At 37.1% G+C, this 21,656-nt stretch overlaps 1 protein-coding gene and 1 pseudogene across 1 annotated transcript in view; both read right to left on the minus strand.

Moving 5' to 3' along the window:
- The window catches only part of SLC15A5 (solute carrier family 15 member 5), an 81,851-nt gene extending 67,658 nt beyond the window's left edge, over window positions 1–14,193 (minus strand). The window contains exons 1-2 of the mRNA XM_081821308.1: window positions 13,328–14,193; window positions 9,024–9,246 (exon numbers count right to left, since the gene is read on the minus strand). Coding sequence (XP_081677434.1) covers window positions 9,024–9,246; window positions 13,328–13,664 — 560 coding nt within the window. The 5' untranslated portion in view covers window positions 13,665–14,193. The remainder of the gene's footprint in view (window positions 1–9,023; window positions 9,247–13,327) is intronic.
- Window positions 1,682–2,015, minus strand: LOC115942775 (small nuclear ribonucleoprotein G pseudogene; annotated as a pseudogene).
- Window positions 14,194–21,656: the final 7,463 nt, after the last annotated feature.

Here is a 21,656-nt window from a genome sequence, read left to right on the forward strand (position 1 = left end):
GCGCCTGGGTGGCTCAGTTGGTTAAGCGACTGCCTTCGGCTCAGGTCATGATCCTGGAGTCCCGGGATCGAGTCCCGCATCGGGCTCCCTGCTCGGCAGGGAGTCTGCTTCTCCCTCTGACCCTCCCCCCTCTCATGTGCTTGCTCTCTCTCATTCTCTCTCTCTCAAATAAATAAATAAAATCTTTAAAAAAAAAAAAGAAATTGATCCATGTTTTTTTTCTTCAGTTCATTCCTTTATATTGCCAAATAGTATTCCATTACATAAATATACTACAATTCATCTATCTATTTATCTGTTGGACAGTTTTTTCAACTTATGGCTATTACAAATAATGCTCTTATGAACATTCACGTACCAGTCTTCATATAGACATAGACTTTCATTTTCTTTGGGGAAAAAAACCTAGGAGTGGAATGGCTAAATGGTATAGTAGATGAATATTTAACATTTTAAGAAATTTCCAAATGGTTTTCAAGTAATTGTAACATTTTGCATCAACTGCAACCTGTGTATGAGAGTTCTAATAACTCCTTCGAATATCTCTAATACATTTTGGCCAACACTTGGTATGATCAGTCTTTAATTTTAGCCGTTTTAATAGATGTGTGTTTGTATCCTATTGTGGTTTTATTTTGCATTTCCCTAATGACTATATATCTTCTTTGGTGAAATTGCTGTTCAAAACTTTTACCACTTTAAAGCAAAACAAGATTGTTTATTTTCTTATTATTGAATTTTAAGAGTTCTTTATATATTCTGGATGCAAGTCTTTCATCAAATATATGATTAGCAAATATTTTCTCTCAGTCTGTGTCTTGTCTTTTCATTTCTTAACAGTGTCTTTTGGAGAGCATAAATTTTTAATTTTGATGAAGCCCAATTATTATTTTTTTCCCCTCTTAAGGATTATGCTTTTACTGTTGTATCTAGGAAATTTTCCCTTAACCCAAGGTCACAGAAATTTTCTATGTCTGTTTCAGAGAAGATATTTTAGCATTGGAGACCTTAACTGATTCAATTGAATTCTCACAGCTGTGTTATTGCAGGGCCATGAGTAGGAACCATCTGTCCTGGTGCAGCCTCTAAGAAGAGGTCAACTTGACTATGTGTTCTTTTTATACTTCTTTCCAGGTCTAAGTTCATGACACCACCATTTCCTCATTAATATAAGCTTTAACATTTGAAATTACCTTTCACTCATCCTTCTCACCACGTTTTATATATTATTAATTATAAATATTGTTTTTTCTCTTTGGAATGGTGCTCAAAAGACATGAATTTGGGGCGTGTGGGTGGGTCAGTTGGTTAAGTGTCTGCCTTTGGCTCAGGTCATGATCCCAGAGTACATTGGGAAGCCATGTGAAGGCGATTGATCATGGGGCTGAAATGATCTTCTTTTACATGGAAAAAAGAAAGGATTATTGTGTCAGATCTATGCATAGGGCCTGGTAAGGAGACTGATCACGGCTACTGTAGTCTGGAGGAGAGCTAGGAGTGAACTGGAGTGGGGTAGCAAAGTCAAGGGAGAGAGGGAAATAGGTGTGTGATGTATATTTGGAAATGAGACATGTGCTCAGCTAGCCTTGTCCCTTTGCTGTCTTATAAACATGGTTGCTCATTTTCATCCCTATAATTTTTTTTGACTCTTATAAAAGTTCATTTAACAAAAAAGTTCAATATGAAAATGCACACGACCTGATTTTTACATTGTAGTAAAACAGGTACTATGGAGAGGAGACATGTGGAAGCAGTTGATTTCTTCTGATGAACCCACCCATTGTTCATACTTGTTCCAAGGCTTCTAACATGATGATACTATTTCCTCCTATTACCACCATCCCAATATTGCTCTATGGCCCACTAGTTGCCATCTCCACACATTCATCTATCACAAGATTCACAAACAGATCAAACCCCCACAATATTCCTTGGACATGTCTGCCACCATTTAATTTCAATGATAATTTCTTGTCCATAAATTTTTTCAACTCGGGAGGGTGAGCTTTGCTCATGGTGTCTACTCAGTGAGCTCAAAGATACCTCCTTATAATTTTTTTTTAAAGATTTTATTTTTTATTTATTGAGAGAGAGTGAGCACAAGTGGGGGGAGGGACAGAAGGAGAGGGAGAAGGAGACTCCCCGATGAGCAGGGAGCCCGCCACTTGGTGTGAAATCAAGCCCGCCTGGCTTGATTCCAGGACCCTGAGATCATGACGGGAGCCTAAGGCAGATGCTTAACCATCTGAGCCACTCACGTGCCCCTATCCCTATACCTTTTCTCACTTAACTAAAGTCCCATGTCAAGTCTCTTTTCCTTCATTCAATATTCTCTTGAATAGAAATTCTCTGAACTTCGAAAACAATCCATTCTGCAATGATTTCACTTTTGTCAGTTTTGTCTTGTCACAGATTGTAAGATCCCTGACAGCAACACCCTATTCTTTGTCTCCACAGCACATAACATGATTCTAAGCCCACAATATAGGGATAGTAAATAAGTAATTGATGAATAACGTGGCATCTCATAAAAACCAAGTGATCAAAGAAGAATAGATAAAAACAAATTTTCAAAAATTGACCTAGGAAAGTCATCAGACATCAAACAGGGCCATGCTGAGGAAACTGGTTTACTATAATCCACTACCAGAAACTTGTCACAATGCAGGCGAGACACAAAGCTAGAGTTTTGTAGGATAACTGGATGGAGTTCCTAGGCTCAGTCTTGGGTCATCCTGTTATGCTGTTGCAAGCTGCACGCTTGAGTTGTGGCTGAAGCAACTGAGAGAAGCTGGAGCTTCCACAGTGTTACAGTTCTTTCAATCTGTAGGAAACTCTTTTTTTAAATGTTCAATATTGCTGAGAAAATCCAAGAGGACGTTGTGTGGCTCTGCAGAACACCACATGGTGATGTAAACTAAATCGCTTTAAAGAGGGTCAAGGAAAATTACAATTATTCCAAGACTTAAATCTTGTGAAAGGTAGTTAGAAACAAAAGAATTATGGTGTTGAATAGCTATGTATAGGAAGAGATTTCACACCAAGTACTAAATGTATTTTAACAAATGCCATCCAACCTATTTGATTGTGTAATTTTCTGGAAGAATTACCTAGTACAGGCATGTTTTCTATATGTCTTCATTGATCCATGGACAGGATAAGCCGTAGATAATTAAGGGTGAAATTGTATATGTATCAACTGTAAAAAAATAAGAGAAATAAAAATCCACGGTCTTCAAACTCACCATTAAGACTCCTTTCATCTCATAGCTCACTAGCAAATTGAGTATATAAAGCACCTCTCACACAGAAAGTCAGAGAGCAAAGCACTAAAGCAAAATAAATACCAGTGATTAAGGAAAATTGAAAGCAGCAGTAAAAATATGTTTCTTTAGTCTACTTTTAAATACAGATTGGGAACTGCAAATAACTGGGATTACATATAAGTCTAATTTTTTTTGTTTGTTTGTTTTTGTGGTTCTATGGTATTGAATACAAATAAGGAAAAGAAACTTGTTGCTGCAAATCTCAGCAATCCTTTTGAGATTATTTCTTTTAAACATTCGCCTTAACTTATTTAGTAATCATGATTAAAGTCGCTCAAATACTTTGTTATTTCTTAGGCTGCCCCATTTTGACATACGTGAGTTATTTTCAGTGATTTTAGGGAAAATGGTTTAAATTGGTTTTTCTTAACCCAAGAAGATACCAAGAGGGAAGGCAAGCTCTCAGGCCTTCGTGGTAGTAGTGGACAATCTACAGAGTTCAGGGAGAATATTTTATTCTGCACTGAGCAATATTGAGAGAATTCACCAAGGGATTTGTGGTTCTTCAATGGGATAAAATTGAACTGTTTAGAAAAGTCAAAGAAACACTTGGATGCTGATTTCCTGGTGGATGGTGGTTATCAATGGTTGCTTCTTTTAGCATAACCATTGACCCATTGAAGTACTTCAAAGAATACTCTGGCGGCCATGAATTTAGAGAAAGAAGAAGCAAATGGAAATTTTGCAGTTCTAGATACTTTTTATATATAATTTTTTTTCAACACTGCAGTTAAAGAAAAGGCATTTAATAAAGGAAGAGTGTTGGTTTTGGTGAATAGATAGCACGATTAAAGTAAAAAGTATATTTTTAATTAAGAAATTTAGGAGAATGTCTCACTCTTTCTCTCTTGCTTTCCTTGCCTCTGCTTCTTTTAACTTACTCTCATTCCTTTTCTCTCTTGGGTCCTCCCCCCCCTTTTTTTTTGCCAACATCCTAATCCTAACAGTTGTTCCTGTATATCATTTTCTTATTTCCTTTATTTAAGATTTTTAGACCACTGCATGTTTACTGATGAAAATAAGTCCCTAGTCATGTACCTACCTAGTTGAAAAGCGACCAAGCAGGGCTTAAGAAAAAGAAGGAACAGTAGGACATGTAAGAAGTTTGCCTTTCTTTCTTTTTTTCCTCAGTTTTCTTTGGTTTCCACAATTATATGTTGAGAGGAATTCTGAGTGTATTTCCCCTAAGCTTACAACTTTGGCAAAAGTAAAGAAGGAGGTGTCTGTTGTTATTAGAGTGGGTAGGTAGCATTTGTTAAGCTTGGCTAGAACCCATGCAAATAGAATTTTGGAAGGTTTAGTGATTTTTTTTTTTGTTAAAGCTATTTACAGGCTATTCCTCAGTATGCAACTCAGATGATATTTTGAGTATTAATACAATTATTCCATGAACTGCTTTGATTTTGTTGGCTGAAAAGTACCTTATAAATTATGATTTTACTATTGCAGAATTAAGTAGATTCATATTTCGTTTCTCTTCTCAAGGATTAGGTAGAATTTCTCAATCAGATAGATTTCTAAGTATGGTGAAAAATAGCTATGAATCATCAAAACTTTTCAAAGTTGCCTAGCATCCAGTATGTGCACTCAAACGATGTTCACTTCCATTTCTTTTCAAAGTTATCTCTAGACCACCTTAGTATCTCCTTTCCTTATATCTCGAATTGTTTTCAAAATTCTGAAGCACTTGATAAAAGTGGTATACATTTCCCAGCTATGCTTCCAGGAAATTCTGATCTTGGAAGTTGTGGGTGGGGTCTAAGAAACATTTTAAAATAAAACCCTTAAGTGATTCTCAAAATCAGACAACTGCTTGAGAGTAGTAGTTCTTAAACCCGACTACTTAGGCAGCTAAAAAAAAAAAAAAAAAAAAAAAAATTCCTGGTCTCTGGATCTTCCCTCAAACCAATATATATGGAACCTTTGATGCCAAGGCCCAGGAGTCAGTATTTTTAAGAGTCCTCAGGTGGCCTTTATGTCCATCTAAGATTGAGAATCGCTGCTTTCAAGCAACACTCAAGTGAATATTAAAACAACTTCTGAAAAAACATTCCGTGGGATAATAAATTTTTACCTTTAGTGTTTCCTTAAGAAAAAGCTATTAAATTCAAGTAAGTATTAACATCAGAATATTTTAGTGTGAGACAAATATTATGTAGAGTCAATCTGAGTACCAGATATTCAAAATTTCTGGGATAGAATAAGTTAGTCTCCAGATTTTTTTCAAGAACTCTACCAATATTCTATTTGGACTTTTAAATCATGTATAATTCACTCTGGTAACTAGTTAGGAACAGACTATGATATGCAGATTGGATGCAAATTACCAGGTGAAGTAAGTAGAGAAATGTGGAAGCAAGATTTGAAGTTAATTGCAGTAGAATTTAAAATTATGGTTATAGACAGACTTAATTATCCACCTTTCTTTTTGTTTCTAGAAAAGATACTGCACAGGTGTATTTACTTAGATGATCTCCAGTGTGGTGACTCTTAATTACACACCTCAGATTTTGGAAAATGCTGGAAGAGCCAGGTTCTAATCTAGATAATGGCACAAGGATGTTGGAAGATTATTATGCCTCTTGATTTTAGGGAGTTTAGCTTTATTCTTTCAATAAGGTGCATAGTTGAGGAAGATCCAGTACCAGATGGTAATGTTGGCTGGGAGTGGTTTTCTCACCTACATTTGGCAGCTCTACTCGGAAGTGGTGCTTTCAGTGTTCGAGACTTCCAGTCTATACTATTTAACATAATCACTGGGAAGCTTTAGGTGGTATAGATGCAATGACACATCTCATTAAAGGTCCTGTAACTAGGAACATCTGACATCTGTGCTGAAAATAGAACTGGATGCAGCCTTCAAGTGGTACAGATTCAAGTGGTATGCTGTTTTTTTAAAGACACTACTGAAATTCATTATATTAACCAAGCTTGTAATTTCTAGAGGCATTTTTGACATGGAGAAATAGATTTTAAATTAAGGCACTGCCCATTTAAAGATGGCCTCCTCTTAAATGTGTTCCCTCTTGCCCAGAATTTAGAAAATGATTTTAGCTGATTTGTCATTTAATAACAATAGCTACCCTAATTTGAATACCTATGATGTGCTAGGATACTTTATATATAAGCTCTAAACCACCGTCCAGTGTATTCCCATTTTGTGGATGAGGGACTGGTGCCCAGAGAGGTTAAGGAACTTGCTGAAAAGTAGAAAACTCCTGTGACAGAGTCAGGATCCTTTCAGCCTTCTGGCTGCCCAGTAGGGTCTCTGTCCATCTTGTCACCCACACTGCAGTATGTATAGCAATAGAGTTAATATTCTTTTCCATAAATTACAAAAAGCAGTTGCCCATAGAAGTTTCCCTGTAGCCTGGTACTATAAACTTAACCTCTCCCCCACCCCACCAAAAATGGAAACAACCAGATCAGCCTCCAAGATGCTTACCATCCTTTAGCACATGAAAGAGTAAGACCTTGATTCCTCATGCACATTTCTAGGTGCTTTTTTTTTTAAAAAAAGATTCCATTTATTTATTTGAGAAACAAAAAGCACAAGCAGAGGGAGGGGCAGAGGGAGAAGCAGACTCCCCACTGATCAGGGAACCCAGTGTGGGGTTCCATGGGGCTCAATCCCAAGACCCTGGGATCATGGTCTGAGCTGAAAGCAGATGCTTAACCAACTGAGCCACTCAGGCGCCCTACATTTCTAGGTGCTTTAACGTTAGGTTTTAAAAATTCTACATGATTCTTTTCTTTTTTTAAAGATTTATTTATTTATTTTTAGGGAGAGAGAGAGGAGAAAGCACACAAGCGTGTTGGGGAGGGGCAGAGGGAGAGGGAGAGGGAGAATCTCAACAGACTCCCCACTGAGCAGGGAGCTGATGTGGGTTAGATCTCTTGACCCTGAGATCATGACCTGAGCTGAAAACCAAGAGTCAGATGTTCAACCAACTGAGCCATCCAGGCACCCCTGCATGATTCTTTTTATTAGAGATTTTAGTGAAATTAGGAAGTAATAAGACACATTGAAATGTGTTCATCCTAAATTTGGCCTGGCTCCTCACTGCTGCAGAAATTCATTTTCACCCCACTCCCCATCCCCCCTTTAAAGGCCTAAAGTACAAACCCATTGGGAGTCCCCCCCTTTCCCAAAGGAAATATTTCATTCATATAATGTCTCCTTTGTAATCAACACTGAGAAATGTCACTTTGATTAAACACAACTCTGAATGACTAAGACCACAGTACAATAAATTCTCCAGAGCTATCTTTCAGAACAACTGATTGCTCTCCAGTCTTAATCCTCCAGAGTCTTATTTAATCAAAATGATGTTGCTAATTAAGGATTAAAACCTCCGAATAGAATAAAAAAGAAGGATTTTTCTTTCTCCTTTGGGCAGGTCAAGGAGGCAGAATTTGCTATAAGGAAGTAAAGAGTCCCTTCCACCTTTGGTAAAACTGCATTATTTTCTGACATTTGGACTGAATTCAAAATAGGCCTGAGTGCTTTGTAATATTAATATAATTGGAAGGGGGGGAGAAAGAAGAAAGAAAGAAAGAAAGAAAGAAAGAAAGAAAGAAAGAAAGAAAGAAAGAAAGAAAGAAAGAAAGAAAGAAAGAAAAAGAAAGAAGAGAGAAAGAAGAAAGAAGAGAGAAAGAAAGAGGGAGAGTGAAAGAAAAGGAAAGAAAGAAACTGCCTTGGGTAGTTATATATACAGAGATTATTTATGCTACATTTTTTTAAATTTAATGCTTTAAATATGAATCTTCTTTAAACATTTTGTCTGATTCTGTCTGTGCCTTGATTTTTTCCATTGCTAACATTGCTGGAAATACAGAATATTTAGAAAAATGTTGACAACTCATTTCACAGAAAAGAGGGAACAAAAGAATATTTTCAGATCTACTTGACATTCACTGATGAATAATAACAACAAAATACTCTACCTTAAGATCGAATTTTTTTTTGAATTCGTATTTGATAATAAAAATTGGTTCCTTAAAACCACATAAAACTGTGTAAGAACTCACTGAGAGAGAAAAAGATTCACAGAAAGGCAGTTTGATTTTCATGGAATATAAACTTTTTTAGGTGTTAAGGGTGAAGTGAATGCCAAACAGAAGTGGTGGCTGATGTTTCAACAAATTGTAAAATACTTTTTCTGTTCTTTTTTATCTTCTCTGTGCACTGTCCCATGAATTTATAATCTCTGCCAAATTTGCTTCTTACAGTGTAGACAGAACTAATAACAGCTACCATTATGATCACCTACTATGTGTCAGGTTCTCTGCCTGCAAGACACACATTATTGCCTCTAATAAAACCCAAGAAGAGGTATTATTGATAGCCCTTCACAAATGATTAAACTGAGACTTACAGAGAAGGTCAGATAGCTCGTGTTAAGTAGAGTCGAGACCTATTTGGCTCCAAAGCCACCTTCTATTCAGTATGACAAGCCAGTGTGTTTCCGGAAGGTGCTGGTAAGCTGCATGGGTCTGTGCCTGACTCATAGGCCCCTCACACTTACTGGCTGAATCCTGTCCCAGGCACTGTCACGTCGTCACTTGACCCAGCCCAGTCAATGACAAACACCGAATTACTACAATCAAAATAGGACCAGAGAGCAAACAATGAGAAATCCCAGAAGGGAGAGGAATGTCATAAGGCTCATTTCACTCCTAGCCAGTACGACTTACCAGTTAAAAAAAGACATTTGTTTCTGGGACCCACGCTCCTGAAGGTTGTAGGCACCCGGCGGACAAATGATGGCTCTCATTCCTCCTGTACCAAGGCAGATGGTCAACAGGGCTGTGTAGAACAGCCTCTTCTGCTCCTCTTTTGGTATATGGTTAATCATATGGTGAGTTCCTATATAGAAATCTTCCAAGGGAAAAGCAACCACGGATAACAAAGCAGTGCCTGTAGAGAGAGAAAAAAGGAGAATAAATATGGCACAGACCAACCCAATCACCAAACCACATTATAAATAAGGTTTTTCCTCTGAAAGGAGCATCATTATGTGATTGTCTTCTTGAAATATTTGTTAGTCACTGCGATTCTGGAGACAGCATGATTTTTCTAAATGTGCAATTTTTCTTCTCTCTGTGTTTTAATTAATCCAGGGGCCTAGTTTTTCCCCCCTTCACCTTGACCTATCTTCTCTCACAGAGTGTATGAGCAAGTCATGTCCACTTTAACAACATTTGGAAACAGATCATATAAGAAACGAGAGATGCCTGTAATCTCACCCCCCAGAGAAAACCACTGTTAGTAAGGGTTATTTGTTCTCAGTCACTAGAGTGATGGAAAACTCAAAGATCTCAGACTTGTCAGGAGCCTGTTAAAGAAAATGTTTTATGGAGAACATTATCATAGCGGTAAGAAGAACGTAGATCTCTTTGCCTTTTCTACTTCTCTTTCTCCTTTTCATGCCCTTTGATTTCTTTCACTTCTTATGCCCCTGAGCAGAGCCATCTTGGCTCACACAGAGGTGAGAAGGTGAGGTGGGTGATTCGGTACTGGGCAGGAGGAGGGGGAGCAGGGAGGACAGGAAGGGACAAGGGATGGGGGTCCAGCCTCTTCTCACTTTCATCTCAGAGGGACCACACTCGAACACTTTCCTTGTTTAATAGAAATTGCGATTCAATTCCATACTTTTGTGCAGCTCTTTAAATTCTGTAAAACATTTATATGTATTATATTGTTTCATCTTGGAAAAACTTGGTGATGTCAGAAGATAGATTTTCTTATTCCAATTTTTCAAAAAAAAAAAACAAAACCCAGGTTCAGTGAGTTTAAGGGACTTGCCCAATGTTACAGAATAACCCAGATATAATCTGGGCTTTATTAATTTAACATTCATATTTTTCGTATGATTTTTTATATGGTGGCTGTATGTGGTTAGTTTTCTCAATTGGACTATATAAGTTCCTTAAAGGCAGAAATTGGGTCTAATGTTTTATCTCCCTTACAGTGGCTTTTATAATCTGAAGAATATATGCACTCAATATGTGGTAACAAATTGATTTACCATGAGAACGGGTCCTTTAAATTACTGAGTTTGAAATGTTCCAATTTAAGTTGGGCCAGATATGATGCCAACTACTTCTCTCTGCCACTCAGTTCTCCTTGTCTCTGGAAGTGTGATGTGAGGCCTGGCGAGGCAAAGGGTTATCCAAAGGGAGTGGGCAGAGAGTGGCTCCTTGCAGACAAAGCACTCTTAGTGGTTCCTTTGTGTAAATTAGAAAGGCACCCTACTTCCATCTTTTGCGGAAATGTCATAATATACTGATTTCATTAGATCAAAACTTTGTTTTTACCTGTTGTAAAATTGAAGTAATAAAGATACAAGTCTATGACATGTATGATAGGAAGTCTCCTCTTTGATGTGTGCTGTATTGTGCCCTCCATAATCAGCACACATACTTGGTAGCTCTGTATAAAACACCAGGATGTGTCATATCCTCTGCTGGGTGGTTGGGGTCCCCTGGTGTGCTCTCCAGGAGCTAACGAGTCCATCAGAGAAGACAGACGTTCAGGTGGAAATTAGATTATGATGTGGTAAGTGAAATTATAGAGGTATGATTAGAATGTGGTTGAGCAACGTGGGTGTTGAAGGAAGGACAGGATTTTTCAAGTCTTGGCTATGGAGTAGAAAGATAAAGGAAGGTTGACAATTTCAGGCATAGAAAGAAAGCATAAGTAACAGTAGAGAAGTAGGGGATTAGAGGCAAGCAAAAGTTCAGCATGGTTGAGGTCATATACTGAGACAAAAGTCTGGAAAGGTAAATTTGGGACAGATTGTAAAGGTTCTTTTTTTTTTTTTTTTAAAGATTTTATTTATTTATTTGAGAGAGAGAGAGATCATGAGAGGGGGAGGGTCAGAGGGAGAAGCAGACTCCCTGCCGAGCAGAGAGCCCGATGCGGGACTCGATTCCAGGACTCCAGGATCATGACCCGAGCCGAAGGCAGTTGCTTAACCAATTGAGCCACCCAGGCGCCCCAGATTGTAAAGGTTCTTATGTACTAAATTGGATTTTGTTTTTTAGATTATACAGCTGATATGTAGATTTATTCTATAGATTTATATAGATATATATAGATTTATTCTTATTTATTCTTAGTCAATGTTGTTAGTAGAAAGGTATATGGATTGGAGTCATACTGACCTCTAATAGCCCAGTAAGTAGGCCATTGTAAAGGTCAAGAAAAAGAAAGCTGCATTTTTGAGCTAAGGGCTAACATTTGAAACAGAAGACATATTTTTGATAGAACCTCTGATACTCAGTGACTGGTTGGAATTTGATGGCAGCCATGAGTGGGGGGCACAAGGAAATGGCTTTTTGTAAGAAAATGAATGGATATGGAGTTGATTTAGGTCTTTTATTTGTCAAATTCTAAAACTGGGACTCAGGCCTAGTCTGATGGCTTATGCAGGAATTTAGACTGATAGGAATTGCCATGTTAAATAAGAAGTTGCCAAGTGCCATGGGTATAGCCTGTTACCAAGACAAGAAGAGTAAATCATTCAGACACTTGCTTAAATGTGTCCTTATCAGAGAACATTCTCTGATACAGAACAGCAACCATGTCACTGTCTAGTCTGCCCTGTCTCCCCCTTACCCACCTATATTTTTCATCATAACACTCCTGAGCACCTGACATAATATCATCTGCTTGTTTATTTTCTCTTTCCCACACTGGAAAGTCAACTTTGGCAGACAAGAGACTGCTTTCTTTTCTGTTGCATTCCCAGATCTTAGGATAAGGCCAGAGTGGTCACTGAAGAATATTTTTTGAATGTTGAGTGAATATTTGCCATGCAGTAACTTCGTTTTTACTTAACAAAGCTGATGCAGTAAAGAGTTATAAGTTTGAATCACACTCTAACTGATGAATGGTGAATGGTAATTTATCACCTGTCTGAAATTGGGGGATATGTTGAATACCCGATATCCATCCCTTCCTCATTTATCTCCTCCCCTGTCCCCCCAAACCTGCATTTCTGCTACATTTCACAGTATCAGTGAACCACATACTAGCTTCCTAAGTCCCTCAGCTCAGAAACTTGGAGTTAATTTTTGTTCCTCCATCATATTTGTGCTTTTGTTTAGTTGTCAAGTTTTTATGGTTTTTCACATGTTCTGTCCTGGATTGACACTTCTCCTAGACCGTCCTCCTGAGATGTTCTGGTCTCCCTCTATTTAACCTCTCACTGTGGTTTCCTATCCTGTTTATTGAAAAAAACATTTCTCAGATGTTTTTCATCATATCTTCAGTGACTCCTTGCTGTCCAGAAGAACAACTTGAACTTTTTAGCCCCAAATTCTAGACTGTTCATCAACTTACTTTCTATACTTTATCAAACAATCTTGATATTTCTCCAACATTTCCCAGGATCACTTCACTCCCAAAGTTTTGTAGATATATTTATTTTTCTCTATGTAAAGAAGCTTAGTGTAACGTTTGAATTCACTCATTTATTTAGCATGTAGCCATAGTTCATAACATAGAAATCATGCCTCCATATGCAATCTTACTCTATGACTAATTAAAAACCACCTTTTGATGAAAACATTCTTCAATTATTCTACCTGAACTTCAAAAACCTTTTTAGCACATTTCATCTTAGTTGTGAAGCAAATGAACTTCATGTTTCACATAGAATTTGTCACGAATTTGGGCTTGGGGTAGGAAGGGGGAAAAGCAGGGTGTTTGAAGGAGTACAGAAGACAGGTATGTAAAGAGATAATTATTATAAAATACAATCAGTACAACAATATAGTCATCAAAGCATCCACACATCCACACACACACATATGCACATATGTTTACTAGCGTCCCTCAAATAATACCAAGAACAAAGTAAATTGAAACTACATTCTTACTTCATTTATCACATTTTACACTAAGAGCAAAATTAGGATAAGAGAGAGTAAAATTTGAACAAAAATCTGTTCAGTTAAGTTGCAAAATGATCCAGTCAGAAGAGGACACTCACCTAGAAAATGTAGACATAAGCAAGCATATACCAGTTTGTTTCTTCCTAGACAGGCATCAGCAAGCCATCCCACAAACATAGGGCTAAGTATTGAAGTTCCAATAAAACACAAGTTCAAAATGGCTGCCTGGTAATTGGGATAGCCAAGCTTGACAGTGCAAAAGGGGATCATATTGCAGACGACTTCAAAGAAAGTGAACCGCTCACACATCTCCACCAGAAGCAAGCAGATTCCAACCCAAATTTTTTTCACGGTGTGTGATGAAGCAAAATAACCAGTATGTCTGAGAGTTTTCTCCTTCTCAGGGCTGTGATGTAAGGATACTCTCTCATCCATTGTTTCAAAAGTCTGTAACAGGCATGACTACCCTCCTTGAATGCAACTTATGTCAATGTTTTGAGCTTGGTGAATTTTTTACTCCCACCCTTCTAATGAAAAAATAAGTAAGATCTTTGCTTTGAATTTCACAACTCCATGCTAAAGTTTCATAAGTTCTTTTGCACATTAATGTGGGGGAGCACAGGAGAGGAGACCCAAGTATTTAAATGTTCACAGTAGCCCAGTGTAGCCAAATTTGATTTGTCTAATTATTTAGAGGCTAATTAGGCTCTCCCTCCAAACTTATATTGTATTACATGAACCCTATTGCATACGTGTGGAAACTCATCTGCCTCACACTGATAAAGGTTTAAATACTGAGGCAAAAGAAGCAGTTTTTCAGGAGAATTTCAGCACTAGATCAAGAAATAATTTGAGTCTAATAATTTCTGATACTTTAATTAAACAAGCCAGAACAGCACCGAGAGATAAAGCGCGAAAGGAAATCTGTTTTGAGGGGGCAGGATACTTTATCATTATTACATTTCTTGTTATTTTTGGTTGGAATTCTGATAAGAAAGCTAATTAGGTAACAAAAGTGCTAGTACATTTAGGTAACAAGCAGAGTTTGCAAGAAAGTAATTTAAGTGCACTAATGAAAGGAGAAAATATTAAACAAAAACCCTTTTCCTTTAAGTTGACCCCATGCTTGTAGAACAGTCTCTCGGAGGAAATCGGAATCAAAAGGTGCTTTTTGACTCCTTATTATTAGTCAGCAGCAGGGACACAGCAACCATCTTACACATGCTTTGGGGAATATTGGATCTGGTATCACCCTGACCCTCCTCCAGCTGGGTGAATGGATGTTAGCATTCTATTTTGGAAAGCAGGAGGGCACCAATTAAGCTAAAAAAAGCAGCAGCAAAAGAGAACACTTGAACATTTAGGGATTTAGCTGCAAGGACATAGGAAGACAAGCAGATGGAACCATTGGGTTAAAGTCATAATAACTCAACACACAGGGAGTGAGTAAAGGAATGTTAATTTTATGTTGGAGTCAGAAGCAAAAGACCGATAAGGGTTTTTGACTCTGATTCTTATCTTTTGACCTGAGAGATTGGGAGCAAACACTTTGCTTCAGTTCCTTCTAATAGTTTCCTTCCTTTTTCATCTGCTCAGCATCACTCCCCCCTCTTTGGTAACGATGCCCTATTTTTTCCTTTGTGTAGAGTGATCATGCAATTTATTATCTAAACTTGGACACTTCCCTGAGTTAAAATGAAGATATTTAGAGGTATTCCTGAAAAACAGATATATTATATCTGGGACCGTCTAGGGCAAGCCCCAACAAACGTCTTACCTTTGGGGAATAACTTCCTTCTACTCCATGATATCCTGGTGGGGTTTTCTTCTGGCCAAAGGAATCAACACATGGTCCAAGGCAATCCTCTTATAGTTTCTCCCCAAGAATTTTAATCATGAGTGTAATGACTCCAATTTGGACATGGAAGCTGAGTCATTCAGATGGCAGCTCTCAGAAAAGGGATTTTTCGTGAGGTTCTGATGGAAAATTCAGTGCCATCCTGGTTCTTATCCTTCAGGAGACATGATTAGTTTTTCCTCTGTAAAGAACTCCCTTTCCAATCAAGTTTAGTTTGACTAAGGTAGCCATGTTTGATTTCTGTGGTTGACAGAGAACCCAAAGTGATACTTTATGTTGTTGTTTGCCCCAGATTCAGGGAAAGTTTTTCTCCAGCCACTGGGTATGTATTTAACCGGCACCTGACGAAGGACTCGTGCAGGATTATATCATAAGTAGGGTAGTCCTAACACTTTCCAGAGCCTGATGATAAGCATGTTTGAATTCTTCGGCTACAGCGTGTATCCTTGTCCCCAAACAGGCCATAGGTAGTGGCAACCTGTGGTTTGGAGATGGTTGAGTCAGGCAGAGCAAGAGCATTTGCTGAGTAGAGTTAAAGCAATAGGAAAACACCTCTTTTTTATTGCCATTTCTCAATACCAAGCTCAGAGGGAGCGTAAAGGACAAATACCAATCCCATAAGAATAACATTTGGCAGGGAATATTGAATGCCATCACCTTTACGAACAACCTTGAGCTCTTGAGTGGGGGCTTATGCATCCTTTAGCTTCATGCAAAATTCCCCCCACCCCAAACCTCAGCTGGTTCTTTTTCTCTCTCCATCTCCCTTAATAAAATCATATTTTTCCTCCATTTTAAGAGCAATACATGTAGACTGGATCCAATGTAGAAAATATCTAGAAATAGAAATAAAGTGAAAGTTTTTGCAGAATTTATTTTGATGTTTTCCCCCATGTGACTGTTTTTTATTAATAGACTTTAAATATTTAAATTATATAATTATATGCAACTACTGTATAATGCATTTTCTTTCCTTTTTGTAGTTAATTTAACATTCCATTATGAAGTCTTTGCGAACAAAGTTTTATGGCTATATTAATAGATACATCATTCCCTTAACTATTCCTCCATTTTTGGTTGGTTACATTTGTCTCAGATCAGTTATAAACCAGATGTTCTTCAAGTTTTGATTATCTACCCACATCTAAAAGAAAAAATACCTTTATAAACAATGCTGGAATGAGTAAATTTGTTCATAAAACTTCCCCCATTCCCACATTATATTCTTTAAATTTTTTTTTTTTTTTAAATTCCAGTTAGCATACACTGTAATATTCATTTCGGGTGTACAGTTTAGTGATTCAGCACTTAACATACAATATCTGGTGCTCATCACAAGTGCCCTCCTTAATCCCCATCACCTATTTAACCTGTCCCCCCACCACCCATCTGGTAATCCTCAATTTGTTCTCTATAGTTAAGAGTCTGTTTCTTGGTTTTCCTCTCTCGTTTCCCTCCTATGATCATTTGTTTTTTCCACAATAGCTAAATTATGTAAAGAGCCCAAATGTCCATCGACTGGCAAATGGATAAAAAAGAGGCACGCGCGTGCACACGCACACACACACACACACACACACACACGGGCACACAAATGGAATATTACTCAGCCATCAAAAAGAATGAAATCTTGCCATTTGCAATGACATGGATGGAGCTAGAGAGTATTATGCTAAATGAAATAAGTCAGTCAGAGAAAAATAAATGCCATATGATTATACTCATAGGTGGAATTTAAGAAACCCACATTATATTCGTAGACTAGTATTTAACAGTATTACTGAGTTAAAATGTGGGAAAGTTTTCAGGCATGTTGATATAAGTCAAATTGCAACACAAACTTCAGGCATTTTTTTTTTTTTAATTGAAAAGCCCATGTTGTTTTTGGAATGCAAAGACTATACTTAACACTAGAATTTTTTTTAGATTTTATTTACTTATTTTTACAGAGAGAGAGAGAGCAAGCACAAGCAAGAGGGAACAGCAGAGAGAGAGGGAGATGCAGGCTCCCTATTGAGCAGGGATCCTGACGTGGGGCTCAATCCCAGGACCCTGGGATCATGACCTGAGCCAAAGGCAGACACTTAACCAACTGAGCCACCCAGGTACCCCAACACTAGAATTCTTCACTGGCAAAACAAAAGTCATAGGTCAATGTGTGGGGTAATAATGTTGGCCATACTTACAAGTATTGGAAAATGTATCTTATTTAATTTGGAAAATTAGTCAGAGGCTCATTTGATGAACTAATGATCCTCCATGGTTTTTACTAAGCATCCAGAGCATGAATGCATCAGATCCCATGAGGGTTGCAGGAATGTAGCAGAAATGGAAACTCTGCTTTTATGGAGGCCATTTTTAGTAATGTAGGATTATAAAGTATTTTTATAATCTCTAAGTTGATTATAAATTTTGAGAAAACTATAGTATTTTCTAAAATGGTTTTACAATGTGTTGCTGTAACACTTTCAAATTTTATGTACATTTGTGGAATGACTTTTCATAGGTCCTCTAAACACTTAATAAGCATTTTTTAAGGGAAGAGCTTTTCTAGCTCAATAATTCTCTGTATATGATAAGCACAAAGGTCATTTGAAGATATTTATTCTTTTAGGCCTATCAATTCCATTTTATTACATTGACTATGAAGTTTGGTAAAAAACCTGGTTCGAGCATTGTCAAGAACATGAAGGACTGGTCTTAACTATAATTTAATTATTAAAATTGTGCATCAAAGACTTGTTGGAGTGAAATTTTTGCTGCATTGTTTAAGCTGTGAAGTGGAAATGCAACGGTACATATCAGACTGTAGTTTTGTTTTAGGAAAGACATTCTCTGTGTTAACCCTTACTCTTCCATTATACAGAGGCTCTGGCAATTGTATGTATTTTTACCCCTATCCTCCTATCTAGTGCGAAGGAGAATTACTTCAGACTCCAGCAGATAATAGCTCATGCCGTCCCAAGTATGCAAAAAATGTTTTATTCTTTTTCTGAGGATAACTAAGAATGAAGGCTGTTGTACTCCTAAGGGAATTTCCTTCCATACCACTAATGACTATTATGAATTTTGCTATTGTACTGAAATCTACATAGAAGGCATATTTGTATAAAGTAAGTAAGATGAGGGTGATTTATCACAGGTACACTATAATAATTTTATGTGTCAACTTGGCTGGGCCATAGTGCCCAGAAAATTTGGCCAAACAATATTCTGGATGTTTCTGTGAAGGCATTTTTGGATGAGATTTACATTTCAATCACTGTCTTTAAGCAAAGCATATTGCTTTATCCAGTCAATTGAAGGCCAGAATAGAACAAAAGGCTGACTCCCCTGAGCAAGAGGTGATCCTTAAGGAGATTGCCTTTGGACTTTCCTGCAATATTGGCTCTTCCTGGTTTTCCAGCAGACTGCGTTTGGTCCAGAACTGTAACTTTTTCCTGAGTCTCAAGCCTCCCAGAGTCCTCAATCAGATTTTGGACTCATGAAGCCTTCACAATCATGTGAGCCAATTCCTTAAAATAAATCTCTTACTGCATAAATGTGTATCCTTTTGGTTCTGTTTCTCTGGAGAACCCTGCCTGATAGACACCATCCATACCATCCTTCTTTTTCTGTCTTTTCTTTCTGTTTTGATCATGAAGAAAAAAACAGAGACGTACTTAAGAATATGGAATTGATAGATCTCAAATCTATATGTGTAACCAAGACATTTGTCCTGAGTTTCTGAAAAACTGATGGACATCTCCATCTAGATTTCTATTAAAAAATCAAACTCATCACATTCTATGCTAACTCATCATCTTCTTTCCAGGTCCTCCTCCTCTTGCTTTACCTTCTTTAACATCACCACCTACCCAAATATTCAAACTGGAAAATTGTGAGATGTCTTAGACTTTTTCTTTATTGTTTCCTTACCTATTTTGTCTACCTTTTCACAGAAAATATTTACTGAGTTCTTACCACATGCCAGGCACTATCTAGACTTTGAGAGCAGGGAAATCCTGTCAATTCAACCTTCTAAACATTTCACAAATCCAACTTTTTCTTCTTCACCTTTTCTACTCTGATCTAAATTTGAACTTTTAACCTTTCTCCTTTTCTCACTGCCTCCAGTATGGCTTCCTTTGATCTCAACCCCAGTCATGTGTACATTATTTTCACCTATTTCCCGTATCTGTGGACTCTCTTGCCCCTCTGCCTGTCCTGATTTTTTATCTTATATTGTTTCCTTAGTAGTATTATTTAGAATGATTTGTTCTTTAAAATCAAGTAAGTCTATTTAACAGGAAACTTTAAATTATTACTATAAATGGCATCACTTGCCATAATAACAGATAAAAATAAATATAATAATCCTAATTAAAAATAATAGCTAACACTTATTAAGTGCTTTTTTTGGTCAGGTTCCATTCTAAGAATTAATTCATTTATCTTTGAAACCACTTAATGATGTAAATGCTATTTTTATGAACCCCATTTTACAGTTATGGAAACTGAGGCACAAAATAAATTAACTTATTCAAGATAATTAATTATACAGCAGAGACTTCAACCTAGGTGCTCTGACTCCAGAGCCTACACTTAACAGATGTTTTTTCTTTCATATAATAAAAATATGGAAAGATATTATGTAAAAAACCACTGGTTCTCGAAGTCAGTTTTCTTCCATACGCCAGACTTATCTAAGTAGAATGAATTTCTACCAAAAGCAAGGTATAAAGGACTAAAGCTTTTCATACCAAATCATTTTTTTTTCTATTCAAGATCAGAAGTATGGGCATGAGTTAAGAGGTACTGGCAAGACCCAATAATTTCTAGATACTTCTTTTTCTCACCACCACCACTTAGAGTACTAATATAGTAATCTAGGGAAAATAAATGGAAAAAAGTACTAGGGTTTGATAGAAAAGCAGACACAGAAGCTTTAGGGCTTCTTGGATGTGTGGCATGAGGAAATAAGGGCATTAAGGATGATGTACAGCTTTCTAGTGTAGACATTTCAGTGGGTAGCGGTCTTATGCAGCACAAAGGAACAGATCTGGGGTAAAGGAAGATGACTACTATGTGACAGATGGAGTTTGAGGCCCCAACATCATATTCGATAGGCCATGAAAGAGGGGAATCAAATTCGCTTTCTTTGTGCATGTGGAAAGAGTTACTTCTTGCTTTGAGCCCAGGTGAAAGGTATCTCCAACGAAACTTTGTATAACAACGTTAAACATTCCCAAAGCAAAGAAAGCTTAGAACATGGCTTTCTAGCTAATCACCTCTATTGAATACCATTCAAATTTCATGAGAATTTATGGGGCATTATGCCACCCCCAAGGAAGGGGCCTACAGATGGCTATAAGAGACTATAGCCAATGCTAAACATAAACTGTAGAACAACAATAATCTTTTTTTGAGAAAAAATTAAAGTTTTTATTAAAATAGGAAAATGGATATGCTTTAGTTGTTTTAAAATTAATTACAAAATATGAATCTAATTTAAATTTCTTTGAGTCACTTCCTCTTATTTCTTGGAGTAAACTAAACAATGTGGCTGTTATTTTAACACTAGATTATATTTTCATTAAAAGAAAAATGAAAGCAGTTGGATCATGTACTATGTTAATCAACGAGAAGGTGAAACTAAGTCCCTGTCATTCATCTCAGATTTGGGTTTTGCCTGCACCAATTTTGGGGAAAATATGTAGGAGGAAATACTTAACTTCTATAGCACTGGTCTTGAAAACTTAAAATAATGATGAATGTTAAAGCACCTTCCACACCCCTCCCTCCCAGCTCTTAAACCAATCATTTGTTTAGAATATGAGCTTGGCCATAAGTTAACAGACGTGCTTTAAAGGAATGATGGCTCCCTAAGCAAGATGTCTTACCATTGGTGGGGGAGTATTGGAGATGGTGGATACACAGATAGGACCGGCGGTATCTCATTTTGGACACCCATAATTTTAGACCAACTATCCTCTAATTTCAAATTTGTATGATTTTAGATCTGGAAGAGGGCATTTTGGCCACACTCCTTGTTTCACAGTGTTTTACAACTGAAGGTCTGAGAGGTGAAATGACTGGTCTAAGCTATTTTAACTAATTAATAACCTGTCCTGCCATAAATTCATGTCCTTTTGCTGCCAGTCTAATTTTATTTTTATAACATTACAGTTGGGTAAAAATAAGTCTTAGAGCTTTGAAATTTGAGTACTTTGAAAATTAGAAACTGACCTGGAACAATAGAGCTTATGCTTAATCAAATCTGCAATATTGTAGAAATGCTTTTAGACCCAATTCTTCCACTGTCTACACAAATGTGTACAATAAAATTTTTAAGACCTCCGTTTTCTTAAACAGTGACTAAGCGCCTTGGAGTAGATGAGATTTAAGGCCCTTTCTGGTTCTCTGCTTCTAATTTCCCTTGCTAAAGACCTTGGAAATTTACAAGAAATATATCTCTTTCACAGTAGTAATGGAATTGTCTTCCTATAAATTTTTCCTTTTGTATATGTAAACCATGCAGAGGGCATAAGTAAGATTTAACTATTTTAAAAGATACAATTACCTTGGTT

This window comes from Leptonychotes weddellii, chromosome 5, assembly GCF_054177405.1.
Source record: "Leptonychotes weddellii isolate Sample4059 chromosome 5, ASM5417740v2, whole genome shotgun sequence".
Classification (NCBI taxonomy): Eukaryota; Metazoa; Chordata; class Mammalia; order Carnivora; family Phocidae; genus Leptonychotes; species Leptonychotes weddellii.